Raw genomic sequence first — 14,032 nt, 5'->3', positions numbered from 1 at the left:
GTCTGTAGGAGGTTTTCGGGAAAGATTTTCCACCTGATAAAAAGATAAAGATGGGAGAAAACCCCACTCTCTTCCTTCCCATGCTTTGGATACTTGTAGTTACTACCATCATCACAGATACTAACCCAAACCCCTGAGGTCACTGGGCCACTAAACCTGCCTTAGAACTGCCTGTCCCTAAGGATTTCCTGCTGTGAAAGAAAACATAAACTCCTATTGTTTACATCAGTTTTTACTTGTATTCCATTATCTGCAGCTGAAAGCATCCTGGTACACAAGCCACTACCTGTAATGTTCAAACTCCCTATAAGGAACGTATGACAGCAGGTCTCCCTGAAGCCAAAGTTCATACTCTACTCTACAGCACTACCTCTTCCACATGTCTCTCCATCATCTCCCTCCACTCTCCCCTATGAATTCTCATGTCTTTTCAAAGACACCAGGGTTTGAACCATAGCTCTAGCTTCTTAACTTGTGTGACTTCAGTCACATAACCTCCCTAAGCCTCCATCAGCTCAACTGAAATGATCGATGCTATTATTACTGCTATTGTCATTTGTATTAAACTCATTATTGATGATAGGCTGGGGCCAAAACAGGACCAAAGAGCATTATGGATGAGCAGGAAAAATTCTAAAGAAGTCTATTACAACCAAAGCTAAAGGAGTCACTTTTCAAAGGTGTAACCAGACCAAAGAACATTTCCTGAGACAGTATAATCCTAAGCAGCCAAACCTGAGCTAGCAGGGTCCACTTCTGAGGCTAAGAGGCCAATCTTTGCTGTGAACTCCATCACCATAAACTCATATAACTGGTGACAAGCTCTAACACACGAAATTACAGTTTTTTAAACGATATTCCACCTCAACATTACAAGGAGCTATGCCTTTCTCAAACCTGCTCCCAAGATGAACATTTCACAGCAAGAGGGAGGTGGAGCCACTTTTATTTCTTTGTCTTTTCAGAGATTCTGAAAACATGGTGAGAACAGCATGTCTTTCCACCAGTGTAAATACTTTATGGATGCCTTTTTGTAAACCTTCCCATCAGAGCGAATTACTCTCCAGAGCAATTGCCTGCTCCATTGTAGCTGGTGGCCATTTAAGCCCCCAAACAATTCTATAACTGGATTTGCCAGGGAAAATGTAAAACAGAATGAATCTAATTCAGGCATTACCAAGAGTGAACGTGAAGGGCCCAGGCGTGTATTTCTTTCCTGTGTTTGATATGACTAATAACTCAGATGAATCAATTTCCCTGGGGGTGACAGTGGGAGGGTGCAGGGTGAGAATAGGGTGAGAAAAGGGAGGGAGACAGAGGGAGTAACGGAACCATTCTGTTTACCTTGTAAACTGCAGCATGTACAGCACTTTGGAAAGATGTCCTTCTAGGCTGATGGCTGTGTTGGGCTAGAAAGAATGAGAACTGGACTAGGGGTCCAAGGACTAAGTGCTGTCACTGGGTAGCTATTTGGCCCCCCAGGCAAGTTATTTCATCTTTCTAGAACTCAGTTATCTCATCTCTAATTACATTAGTGACCCTGCCCATTGCAGAGTTCATAATGTTAAACTGATAATGTTATACAAAAATAAAACTGGTAATAATAATGAAAGCTTCCATTTATTGAGTGAGGCACAGAGCTATGCCCTATTTTTAACACTGCCTCATTTAATCTCACAATGATCCTATTTTATGGGATAATTAAGACCTGGAGAGGTGGGGTGACTTGCCTAAAGTCACAAAGCTACTAAATGTAAGGGCTGGGATCTACTCCCAAGCAACTGAGGCTTTTCCTACTGTGCCAAGGTGCACTCAAGGTACATTCTCCATGGAATGAGGACACTGAGGAAAGATGTCCAGGATATACTGTTCAGTAAAAAAAAGGTACGGAATAGTGCACACAGAGTATGCTACCTTTTGGGCAAGGAAGGAGAATAACAGTATGTATTTGTAGTTGTATAAAGAACCACTGTAAGGATACACAAGAAGACTAACAAAAATGAGAGGACGAGATGGAGAACAGGGTTAATAGGTTTAGAATGGAGGGTGATTTCTTAATGTAGACCATTTTATATCATTTTAATTTCTGAATCATGTGAATGTTTTACCTATGCAAAAAAAAAGTTGTTTTTTTTTTAATCTTCACGGAAAAACACCCCATTCAGAGCTAACTATGCTTAAATAGGAATATCAGTGACCTCTGACTGGCATGTGATATTAACTAAAGTTTTATAACCCACTATTGATGAAAAGACAAAATACTGCTTTGTTCTATTTTAAAATACCTATTTCTCTGCAGCCTCCAAAGTCAAATGAGGACTGGCAACCACAATCCAGGATGCCAGAGACTCGCAGACTTCTCCAATGATTGAGAAATGAACGTTTATCAACTACCTTCTTTGTACCAGGGACTGTGGGGCACTCTATGTAAGTTAGCTCACTTAAGTCTCACCACAATCTGATAAAATAAGAATTATTATCCCCGTTTTATAGATAAATTGCTGTAAGTGACTCACCAAAAGTCACACAGGAGGTAAGCAGCAAAGCCAGGATTTGAACTGATGTCTCCCTAGCCACAAGTCCGATGCTCTTCCCAATACAAAGCCTGCTTACCCAGGCAAAAGCTTCACAAATGAAGCCCTCACAGGCTTGTACCTCCCTGTGGGAAGGGCCTTCCTTACCTTGATCAAATTCAGACCCTTGCCGTTCCAGCTGTTTCCGCAGTTTCTCATTTGTTTTGATAGATTCTTCTAAACGTTTTCTCAAAGTGCGAATTTCTTGTATATGTTCCATTAGTAAGTCTACAGGAAAGAAGGGTATTTTCAATTTAAAGTCTGAAGCCCCTAAGAAATTGAATAATTTACAGATTATGCAGTGAGCTTGAAATTCCCAACAGTATTGCCATGTATTAAGATAGTCAGCAACTGGCAATTCTTTCCTAGGGATGGGGAAGCTGAGCTACTTCCCTCAGTCCACAGCCACAATTCTGTAATGATTCTCTGCAGCCCTCCATGAGGGAGATATTTTACATCACATGGAAAAATTACATTCAATGCAATTTTAATGTTAACTCTAATGTAGCCTTTTATTCTTCTAAATATCAAATATTAATTCAAAATCTTCCTTATGGTGAAAGTAACAGATCACTTTCAAGTCTGCTGGAATTGCCTGAGAGTTGATTAAACCACTTTCATAATGAACCCAGATATTTTCAAGACTAAGTCTTTGAAAAGAATATGGCATGTATCTATCACTTACTAATTTAAAACATACAAAAACCAAAACAATAATCCCAACGCTAGTGAGAATGCTCAGAAGAGTAGCCTCAAGAGTCCCTGCTAGTGTGAATATAAATGTGTATGACCTTGGGTACTATTTTTATCTTTAGTTTTAAAAAGGTTCTTTTCCAGTGTCTTTTACCAAATAATTCTACTTCTAGGAAATCTATAAAAAAAGATGACGAGATATGCTGACAACCATTTACCTGAAAGCATGAAAATGTTCATCTTAGCATTATATATAACAGTAAAAATTGAAAATAACTCGAATTGTTAAATAAATTATAGTACATCCAGTATGATGCAGCATTACAGTTATTCAAATTATGTTAGAAAGAATATGTAATATCATGGAAAAATCATGTTATTATATTAAATTTTAAAATAGATACAAAACTGGTTATTTAGCATAATCACAATTCTATTTAAAAATTTGCACAGACAAGAAAGACACACACACATACAAAAGAATGAAATAGACCAAAAGATTCACAGCAATTGCCTTTGGGTGGTACATTTTAGATTTTGAAAAAATACTATACTGCATTTTAATTTTCTAAAATGAGCATGTATTATTTTTTCAGCCTCCATCACATCTCTAACAAAGAAAGAAGGAAGCCCATTTCCAATCTAGAGGTAGGTTTCTCGAGTCAGTGTTTAAAGCATAATCACATTAAGTATCCAAAGGCAAAACTAATGCCTTTATCAATTAGGGTACACTCAGCATGTCTTAGTAATGTTTGTTTTAAAACATTACACTAATGTTATGACCCAGTTTTAATTCCTCCAAAATGACTTTCATTTAAAAGTAGCACAATGTTACAGATCTTTTCCTAATTAAATAGTAATTTTGCCATGAATTTGAATGTTTATGAGATGATTTAACTCCCAAACCTTCCGCTATCTCCTATTAATGCTGTAAGTGTAGCAAGTCATTTGGTGGAATGTCTGAGGATCTCATTGCAGTGCCGCGCTGAAGGGCTCTGTCTGCGATAAACTCTTGGCACGTCCCAGCACTATACCTCCCCGTTCCTGCCTTGCTGCCCTGCAAATCTTCTAGCGGCTATTCAAATTGACATGAGTCAGGAACTTATCTGTTTTAACTGCAACCTTGCTTGCTGGTTTATCCAAGCTACACACTGCTGGCTTTTGGGGTGATACTAATGCTCAGTAGCCATCGATACCAGTCATCGCCCACTGAGTCTTTGGCCAGGAGATGGAATCATCACTTGGGCTTCAGGAAACGATCCCAGTTGAAATGGATACCACTTATTAATTATGCAGCCATAACTGAGAAGAAGGAAATACTATACTAAGCTTTTCAAAATGGGAGGAAAATATCTGTCCCACTTACCATAATACCCTTCTGACAAATGCTAACTCCTTAAAACCACAAATCCTATAGGAAAAAAAACAAAAAAGTGCATTTCTTTGCCTAGCAGTTCCAATTTATAGAGTCTATGTTAAGAAACTCCCCCGAAATAAGGGGAAAGCTTCATGTTCAAAGATACTGCCTGCAGCACTGTTTACAACTGTGAAAATTTTAGAAATGACTTAAATGTTCAGCAATAGGAGAACATAAGGAAAACTGCAGTTCAGCCATTCAATGGACTATTCTAAAGTCAATAAGGACGATGGTATGTAACAACACGCCAGAAAGCTTATGACGTAATGTTATGTGAGAAAAGGAAAAATACTAAATTACCCCTCTACTCAGATTATAACTATGACAAAAGGAAAATGCAGAGACTAAAAGGCTAAAGAGAAACAAACTAAAAAACCTAACAGGGGTGTATTAGGATGGTTCCACAATTTCATGTAAGGAGAGCACTGTCCTAGTTTAAGAAGGTGCCTTGGTAATCCATTAAAAGGGCATGATGAACCCCGGGTCATGGGTCTCCACAGGAATAAGAAATAAGAGATGACCAAAAAGTTCTGCATTAGAAATAAACTGAGATTGGAGTGGCAGAGGGGAGGAGAGTAGAAGGAAGAGGAGCAAGATGAAGAAAAGGGAATTGCCCAATACCATAGCAGGAGAGTTTGAAAGACAGAGAGATCTCTAATATTCCAATTTAAATTATTTGGGTTACTGCATTGTACCCACACTCCTTCTAGTTCCTCAAACCCTCAGTTAAGTCTGTTACTCACACAAAGACCTTGTGGGAGTGGTCTGCAGGGGAATTCTTAGAAAGGGACTGAGTTTCCCTTCGGATGGATACAGTGGAGAATAGAGATGGCACTAGAGACAGGGAAGTAATTCATGGTTGGATCTAAATTAGAGAAAGCAAGACATAGAGCCAGAAGTGACTGGGGAAAAAGCAAGTACTCAGAAACTCACAGAAATCACACAGGGATATAGCTGGAAATTCAAAGAAATCAGGTCCAGGTGACTGGCTGCTGGAAGACCTCAGATGATACCTGAAGTGTGGCAAAAATGTGTACTCCATGCACTTGACGTATTTTCAAACTGTGATCCTCTGGGCCCTAAGTGCCCTAGAGGAGCCTCAGAGGCCACCACTGGGGACAAAAGCTCTACTCACATCTCCTGTACATACTGAGACCCCATGTAAAATACCTTCTTTAAAAAAAAGGGGAGGGGAGTTGTATTGCAAAAAAGTTTTTTTTTTTTTAATTTTTTAACAACACTGATCTATGTGATCAGATTTCAACAAAGAGCATTAAGCAAGGAGGTACCAGGGTACGATTTCTGCTTTACAAAATCTACTCTTGCGAACAACCCACTGGAAGAAGGGAGAGACCAGAGGCTATCAGTTGAGGTATGAAGTCTATAACAAGGATCAGAAAACTACAGCTATGGACCAAATCCAGCCCACCACCTCTTTTGGTAAATAAAGTTTCCTTTTTATCCAGAGTCCCTGTTCTGAAAAGCTCCTAGACCAGACTGATGACAAGGACCTTCCCCCAGAGCCGACAGACAGAATAAGCCTTCCCCTGGAGTTTCCACCCTGAATTCGGACTTGTAGCCTACTAGACTGTGAGAGAATAAATTTCTCTTTGTTAACGCCATCCACTTGCAGTATTTCTGTTACAGCAGCGCTAGATAACTAAGACAGAATTTGGTACCGTGAGAGTGGGGTGCTGCTCTAACAGATACCTAAAATTGTGGAAGCGGTTTTGAAACTGTGAATGGGCAGAGGCTAGAAGAGTTTTAAAGTGGCTACTAGTAAAAGCCTAGATTGCCTTGAAGAGACTGTTGGTGAAATTATGGACATCGAAGACAATTCTGGTGAGGACTCAGAAGGAAGTGAGGAGAGTTATAACCCCCTGGAGATGGCGCAGACGGCGAGAAGCAGCAGCAGAACCAGGAGACCAGCACAAGACAGTGCTGGAGCTGATCCACAGAGCAAGACGGCTAAGTGCCTTTTGGTTGAAGTTTACCGGCAGAGTCGGGTACCTCCAGGCACTTACCACTGGTGCTAAAGAGCTTTGGAACACTTGCCTTAGCAGGGCAGATGTGGGCAGCTAGGCCTGAGGGGGCCAAGAGACCAAGGAACCAGGAAACAGAAGCTGAAGAGACAAGGAACACAGGAAGCAGAGGTGCCTCCGTCTCAAAGCCACTCAGATGGACTAGGAGAATGGGGCTGCCCAAAGCCAAGGGAGCACAGTTGCTGTTCCAGTGGGCCTGGAAGGCGGACCTGAAACCCAGGGCCGAGGAACCTCCACCCAGAATCCAGAGAATGTGGCCAACACCTAGGGTCTGGAGGGCAAGGCCACTGCCTAAAGGGTCTCAGAGAACAGAGGATTATTTTCAAGCCTTGAGAGCTAATGTAGTGTGTTCTGCTAGTTTGCTTGGTGCCTGTTATCCCTTCTTTCCGTTCGATTTCTCCCATTTGTAATGGAAAGGTCTAGCTTGTGCCCGTTCTATCATTGTACTTAATCTAGATTTCACAGATGCAGAGGAATTTTTGGATTTTGGACTTGGAGTTGATTTAAGACTTTTGCTATGATATGACTGGGTGAACGTGTTTTATATGTTGCAAGGACATGAATTTTGGGGGGCCAAAGGGTGGAATATTATGAACTGTGTCACCCCAAAATATGTGAGTCAACTTGGCTAGTCCATGATTCCCAGTATTGTCTGACTGTCCAGCATTTTGTCATCTGATGTGATTTTCCTGTATGTTATAAATCCTACCTCTATGATGTTAGTGGAACCCTGGTGGAGTAGTGGTTAAGAGCTTGGCTGCTAACCAAAAGGCTGGCAGTTCAAATCCACTAGCTGCTCCTTGGAAACCCTATGGGGCAGTTCTACTCTGTCCTAGAGGATCACTGTAAGTCGGAACCAACTTGATGGCACCTAACAACAACAATGATGTTAATGAGGTGGGATTAATGGCAGTTATGTTAATGAGGCAGGACTCAATCTATAAGATTAGGTTGTGTCTTAAGTCAATCTCTTTTGAGATATAAAAGAGAGAAGTGAGCAGAGAGCTATAGGGACCTCATACTACCAAGAAAGCAGAGCCAGAAGCATATGTCCTTTGGATACGGGGTCCCTGCTCTGAAAAGCTTCTAGACCACGGGAAGACTGATGACAAGGGCCTTCCCCCACAGCTGACAGAGAGAGAAAGCTTTCCCCTGGAGCTGGCACCCTGAATTTGGACTTCTAGCCTCCTAGACTGTGAGAGAATAAATTTCTCTTTGTTAAAGCCATCCACTTGTAGTATTCCTGTTATAGCAGCAGTGGATACCAAAGACAGTTAGAACACAGTAACTTCCATTTATTTACATACCATCTATGGCTGCTTTCATGTGACAATGGCAGAGTTGAGCAGTTGTGAAAGAAACCATATGGCCCACAAAGTCTAAAATATTTACTACCTAAGCCATTATAGGAAAAGTGTGCTGATCCCTGATTCATACAATCCCATGAACCTCTGAAATATACTGAATTACAAACATACTTTACCCCAAGAGAAGGCAATCAAGACTGCAATACAGAAAAGGTAAAGGGAAATTCAGGGGTAGGTGGGGTCTTGGGAGGTTGATTCTGACCATTGAGTTCATCGCTCCATGATCAGAGGCAGGACAAGGGGCTGACCCAACGGGCCAAGGATCACACTAAAGGGAAACACGGCAGACTTACAGAACCACAACATATCAGAACAGGGAGTTAGGTACTCTTGGGCATCTATATGACTCAAAGCAGAAGAATATTCGAAGTGACCCTGCCTTAGGATGAATTTGGAAAAAAACAATAGGAAATTAACCAGACTTGGAATTGACATACAACTTCCATGCTTTTCAGCCTGCCTCTGTCAGAAGAGCAGATAAATAGCAAGTTATATATTAAGTCATCATTTCAAATATAAAATTGACTTTTCCCTAATCACCGATACTTTCTACAACCATAGCTTTCTCCAGTGATAAATGATATAATGAATGACCAGCTTTGGCCCTTGTGGGATCTCCTTTCATCAGAGAAACATTCAAACGTCACCACACTCTGGCTACTAAGGCAAGATAGCAAATTATTGTTTAAGAAATATTTGTAAGAGTTAAAGTAGCCTTTTTCAGATTAACCCTCAGTGGACTCTATAAGCATTCCAGTCAAACGAAGATTTGTCATTAGTTGAAAAAGGGGGAAAAACTAGAACATATTTAAAATGCTTAGTAAAGCTTAGCTTACCTTGAGAAATACTGTTAGCTATAACCGAAATCTTCTCAATCTCGCTATCTTGCTTCTGGTCTCGTGAGAAGAAAGAGGACTTTTCGGACATTTCACAATCAGACAGTGCGTGAGAGGCTGAAGGCTCAGGAGATTCAGGTATAGTATGTTGGTAGGTTAAGTTGTCTTCCTCAATCCTTAATTGTTGGGAGTGAAAGAGCAATGATTTTCCATGCCCAGATCCCAAGGCAGGACCATGATTTAAGAACACTTAAAATTACTTTGCCCTTTATAATTTCTCCATATCTGCAATCTCAGTTAGCCTTTTTGTTCCCCTAAAGCAATTAGTAAGAAGTTCTAAAAATAAAAAGGGCCCAGTGGGCTTGAGTTTGGAACCACTGAAGAAGGGGAACGAGGGGATTGTACCCATTCCACAGTCTGGCTTGTAGGGAAGCGACCCCAAGAGAGATCATAGGTCAGTGGCAGCTGTTTACCCAATGCCTGCTCTGTGCCAGGCATTGCAGATGCATTCTCTTACATGGTCCTCACAGCCACCCTTTGAGGTAGGGATTACTATCCTTAGAGTTGGAGGGACTGAAGCTCATCATAAAGTTACCTACTGTCTCACAGCTTATAAGTGGCAGAGCTGAGATGTGAAGCCAGGTCTGTCTGGCTCCAAGGCCCCAAAAGAACATGAAAGGTCCAGCCCAAACCCATGAAGTGGTCTTATGGGTTTAAAAATTTCAAAACCCTCATGGTCCCCAAGTAGGTCTCAATATCATTCTTCTGGCAATCATCTGGTTATTAACCTGTATTTCCCAACGGCCACCTAAGCCGTGAGGGAAAACAACCTGAACTCTATGAAAAGGCCATATGAATCTCCACTATAGATAAGCTCTTTAATTTAAACTGTTTTTTCTCCCACTTTTTCCTATTACTTCTTGTCAGAGGCTACAGTCTCATTATTCATGAGCTCAGACAAGAGCAAAGGACTCCAAAGCTGCAATGCATTCATTAACAGGTAAACACCAGATGCAACTTCGCTCAGACAGTGTGATGGATGCTCAAGCTTGCTGCTGGCTTGCAAAAATGCAGAATGGGCCAAGGACACCCATTTAATTAGCTTAGGCATGACCCATGTGAGTGCTAAGCCTACAGCTGAAAAAGGTAGAATGGAAGGAAAATAACAAATCTGTCAGAAATGGAAAGGGGTGGCACACTGGCTGAGGAGGGCTAAAAGAGGCTCCCTGCCTCCTCCAGCCCATTCTCTACAGCAACCAAGGCAGTCTATCAAAATGGCAAATCTGATCATATCTAGCCCCAGCTTAACTGCCTTCAAAGACTCCCCTCTTCCAACAGAATAGAGTTTGAACTCCTATCATAGCATTTGCAGACCATCCAGATGTGGCCCTACATGCCTCTCTAGCTAAGACCCTCACATTCTATGCACCAGCCACACCAAGTCTTCCAGTCCCTGAAGGGGCCATGACTCCCTTGCCTTGAGCATGGACACTCTCCAAACAACCCTTGCCCCCTCTGACTTGCATCCTTTAGATCTCAGCTAAGACTGTTCCTCATCTGGGAAGCCTTCCTTGTTCTCTACAGTCTGCCAATAAGATGTGGGCTGTTATTATGGGGATGAAAATGGAGGACTGAACTAAGAGGAAACTGAAACTACCGCAGTGGGAGAGAAGTGTTTCTTCTAAACTTGTAGAAGTCTTGCTTAAAATGTCCTCCAGTGAGCTCAGCTTGTGATACCTCCTTGCCTGCTCACTCTAAGAATGCTGGTGGACTTCATGATGTCAATAACATGTAAATTCTGTACCCCATACTGGCTCTATTTCTTCATATTGCCCCCCTGGAGCCCAAAACGCCACAGCTTCTTAGAAAAGGAAAGTACCCAATAGCACTAGTAGCATTCAGAACCCTTGACAAGTAAACACAAGAGGGCAAGACCTTGACATTTTCAGTCAGCCATAGAAGCAAGCTGAGAAAGATACAATTCGTTTATTCCATGAACATTTTCTGAACTCAACTACTTATCAGACACTTGGTGCTGGAGCAGGCATAGAGATTTTCAAGACCCAGTCTTTGCGCGCAAAAGGCAATGTGGAATAACAATTACAGCACAGGTGTTGAAGTCCAATAGATTCAAGTACAAATCCCAGCTCTATCCCTTAATGGCAAACATGCAACTCTCTGGCCCACAGGAGCCTCATCTTATAATGGGGACAATAATGCTCACCTTGTAGGATTGGAAGTAATGTATGTGAATACCTAGGGCAGTGGCTGACATACAGCAATACCCAGTTTATGCTAGCTCCTTTCCTCCCCCTTGAGGAATTCTGGTAGTGGGAGGATGATGCAGAAAAGATTACAATATCATGTGGTAAATGTTGTAATGCAATTATTTGCCAAGTGCTACAGCAAGGAAAATTGATCCTGGGGTATGGTGGAGAGGTGGGGTGTTGGGGAAAAGCAAGCTCATTTCCACGTGAACTGGTTCTGAAAAACGATTTCAGACTACGAAGAGGAAGAAGGTAGAAAGCCCAGCTCATGCACAGGCAGTCTGAAATAGCAGGAGAAAACCAAAAAGCCCTATGAGGCTGAAGCATAATAGAAAGGAAGGGATAGCTTGAGGCCCTGAGAAGGGCATAAAATGCTGGGCTTAGGGAAGTCTAGGATTTATTCCACAGGTACCCAGAACCAATAGAAGGAAACTGTTATCTAGGTCAAATCACCTGACAGAGAAATGTCACAAATAATCTGAAACCAATGAATGAGGTAGGCTGCAGAATACACAAGCATAAGCTCGTGGTTTTGTACAGCCATTGTCAGTTTGATAGGTGTCTGAGCCTTGTTTACAAGAAGCAGGAAACTAACAGAATGGGAGGGAGCCAGAAGACTCAAAAAGCTGGTAGGCAAACCAAATGCTACACACTTACCTCTCCATCAGTTCATTCTGGGCGCTCACTTCCACCTCAGCTGACTTTCCTGGAAGCAGAAACAACATGGAGAAAGGAGAAAAACATTAAAAAAAAAAAAAAAAAAAAAAAGTCCCCTAATAATTTCTTGCTCATACATTTTCAGGGGTACTGTTTCATTTGTTTAAAGACTCTTTATAACAATCCCAGATATTTAAAGTAGGATTTACCAAGAACACAGTTCTGACTATAGACTCCTCCTTTATCACTCCTCTGGCCCTAGTTTTAGTAGGGAGGGGACATCACTGAATCTAAAAAGCAATCACAAAGGCATTGCTGGGTAGTTTCTTTTTCTTCTCTAAAACTCTGATATGAACGGAATACATGCTCATTACCAGGAAAGGGTAACAATATCAAGAAGAGCACCATCCTCCAAGTACCCACTACACACATTTACCAGATTTTCTCCTATTGTTTTTTCCATGTATTTTGGCATAGTTAATAGTATACTGTGACTTAATTTTCTCACTTACTACTTTACTATAAGCATTTCTATTACTACATTTGCTTTAAAACACCATTTATAATGACTGCATTAATATTCCATTGTAGGCGTATATATAGCTTTTAGTCAATTCTCTATTTGACATTTAGGCCATCTCCAAATTTTCACTTTTATAAATAAATAAACATCTTTGTGCATATAGCATTATCTGCATTTAAATTATTTCCTTAGGAAAGACTCCCAGAAGTTGGATTAGTAGCGAAAGGAGTATATCAGTGTAGATGAAAAAGCCACTGTCTGCAGCTGGGTGGGGGGATGACTCAAAGAAATGACAAAAGAAAACAAAACAAAGCTCCAAATGTAGTTGGGCGAAAGATGTTCTGCTGTCTTCCTGCATGTCATCATTTGCCATTTGAAAGGAAGCACATGAGCCCAGATTTCAAAGAGACTAACAACTTTATTTTAAAAATACTTCAGAACTCTGGAAATTGCAGACTGGGATGAGCTCTTTGAAGAAGCTAACGCGTGGCTACAGAAAAAAACAAATCCTTCTATAGCTGTACTTGAAAATGAGACTATAATTAAACTGCACCCACACATACAATTTTCAAAACTACTCCTGAAAGGAAAAGTTCTCAAACACCACAGTGCAGAGGAAAAGATCACTACAGACTTGCACATTTGCATTATGTCTTGTGGTTCCCTCCTACAAACTCACAGCCCGGCTGAAAATGCTGTCTAGACTCCCTCTCCACCCCACCAGGTGGGCCACCTGGGCACCAAGAGTCAGTGCATCTTAATGAGTGCCTGAAAGGCACCTACCTCTGCAGGGATCGAGAATGAGTCAGAGGGGCCCAACCAAGCAGGTGCCAGGCTCTGAATGCAGCTTTTCAATATCCACATCTCCTTGAGGCCTCACAACAATCCTACAAGCACAATGTTATCTCCATTTTACAGCAAAAACGTGGAAACTCAGGAGCTTTAATGCTTCAACTTTCTCTCATTTTGCCCGATTCATACTCTCATCTACTTTAATGCATTTCACAGTTAAGCAAGGGAGATGGGTGTTCTTCTATTTAGCTCAATCACAAATCTATACCTTGATCTTTCTGGTTCTGTCTTGGCTAAAAATGACATGATATTTTGGCTCCTCAAAAGACAGCAGAGGTCAACAGGTCTCTATCACTGTGGATGCCCCTCCACATTCCTCTTCGAGGGGGGGGGGGGGGGGCATGCTCAACTGATTGGGTCAGATTCCAAGACCCTCAACGAATAGGCAAGGATAAGAGCACATTAAAAGAACAGCTCAGTTGGCATTTTCTTCTCACACCTGTATCAGGGCTGATGGTAAGACTTTTAGTCCTACAGACCCCAAGAATGGGCCATCTGCCCCAGCCCAGCCTTCCAAACATCTTTAGGAGTTACACATGCACTAGTCAGCAAACAGTAAGGTGACATCCTCTTTATATTTGCCGTTGTTCTCTAGGGATATATCAGGAACTCCACAGGGTAGGGAACCCTTCTTGGTTTGGGGCAGGCTTTAAGTAGTCTGGGTCTTCTAACCATAAAGCCATCTTAAAATCATCAAAAATCTCTCCTCAGCAAGGGAGAATGAAGAAAACAAGATACAAGGGAAAGATTAGTCCAAAGGACTAATGGACCACAACTACCACAGCCTCCACCAGACTGAGTCCAG

The 14,032-nt window shown here is 41.5% G+C and overlaps 1 protein-coding gene across 7 annotated transcripts in view; it reads right to left on the bottom strand.

Annotated features, from left to right (window-relative positions):
* The window catches only part of CDK5RAP2 (CDK5 regulatory subunit associated protein 2), a 233,404-nt gene that overhangs the window by 30,250 nt on the left and 189,122 nt on the right, over positions 1-14,032 (bottom strand). For all 7 annotated transcript variants that reach the window (XM_023727350.1, XM_023727354.1, XM_023727352.1 and 4 more), the window contains 3 exons: positions 11,853-11,901; positions 8,929-9,104; positions 2,682-2,801 (listed from right to left, as the gene is read on the bottom strand). In XM_023727350.1, coding sequence (XP_023583118.1) covers positions 2,682-2,801; positions 8,929-9,104; positions 11,853-11,901 — 345 coding nt within the window. The remainder of the gene's footprint in view (positions 1-2,681; positions 2,802-8,928; positions 9,105-11,852; positions 11,902-14,032) is intronic.

Source organism: Trichechus manatus, unplaced genomic scaffold (assembly GCF_000243295.1).
Source record: "Trichechus manatus latirostris isolate Lorelei unplaced genomic scaffold, TriManLat1.0 scaffold00016, whole genome shotgun sequence".
Taxonomy (NCBI): domain Eukaryota; kingdom Metazoa; phylum Chordata; class Mammalia; order Sirenia; family Trichechidae; genus Trichechus; species Trichechus manatus.
Note: the sequence above shows the minus strand (reverse complement) of the source record. Positions and strands in the feature narration are given on the sequence as shown.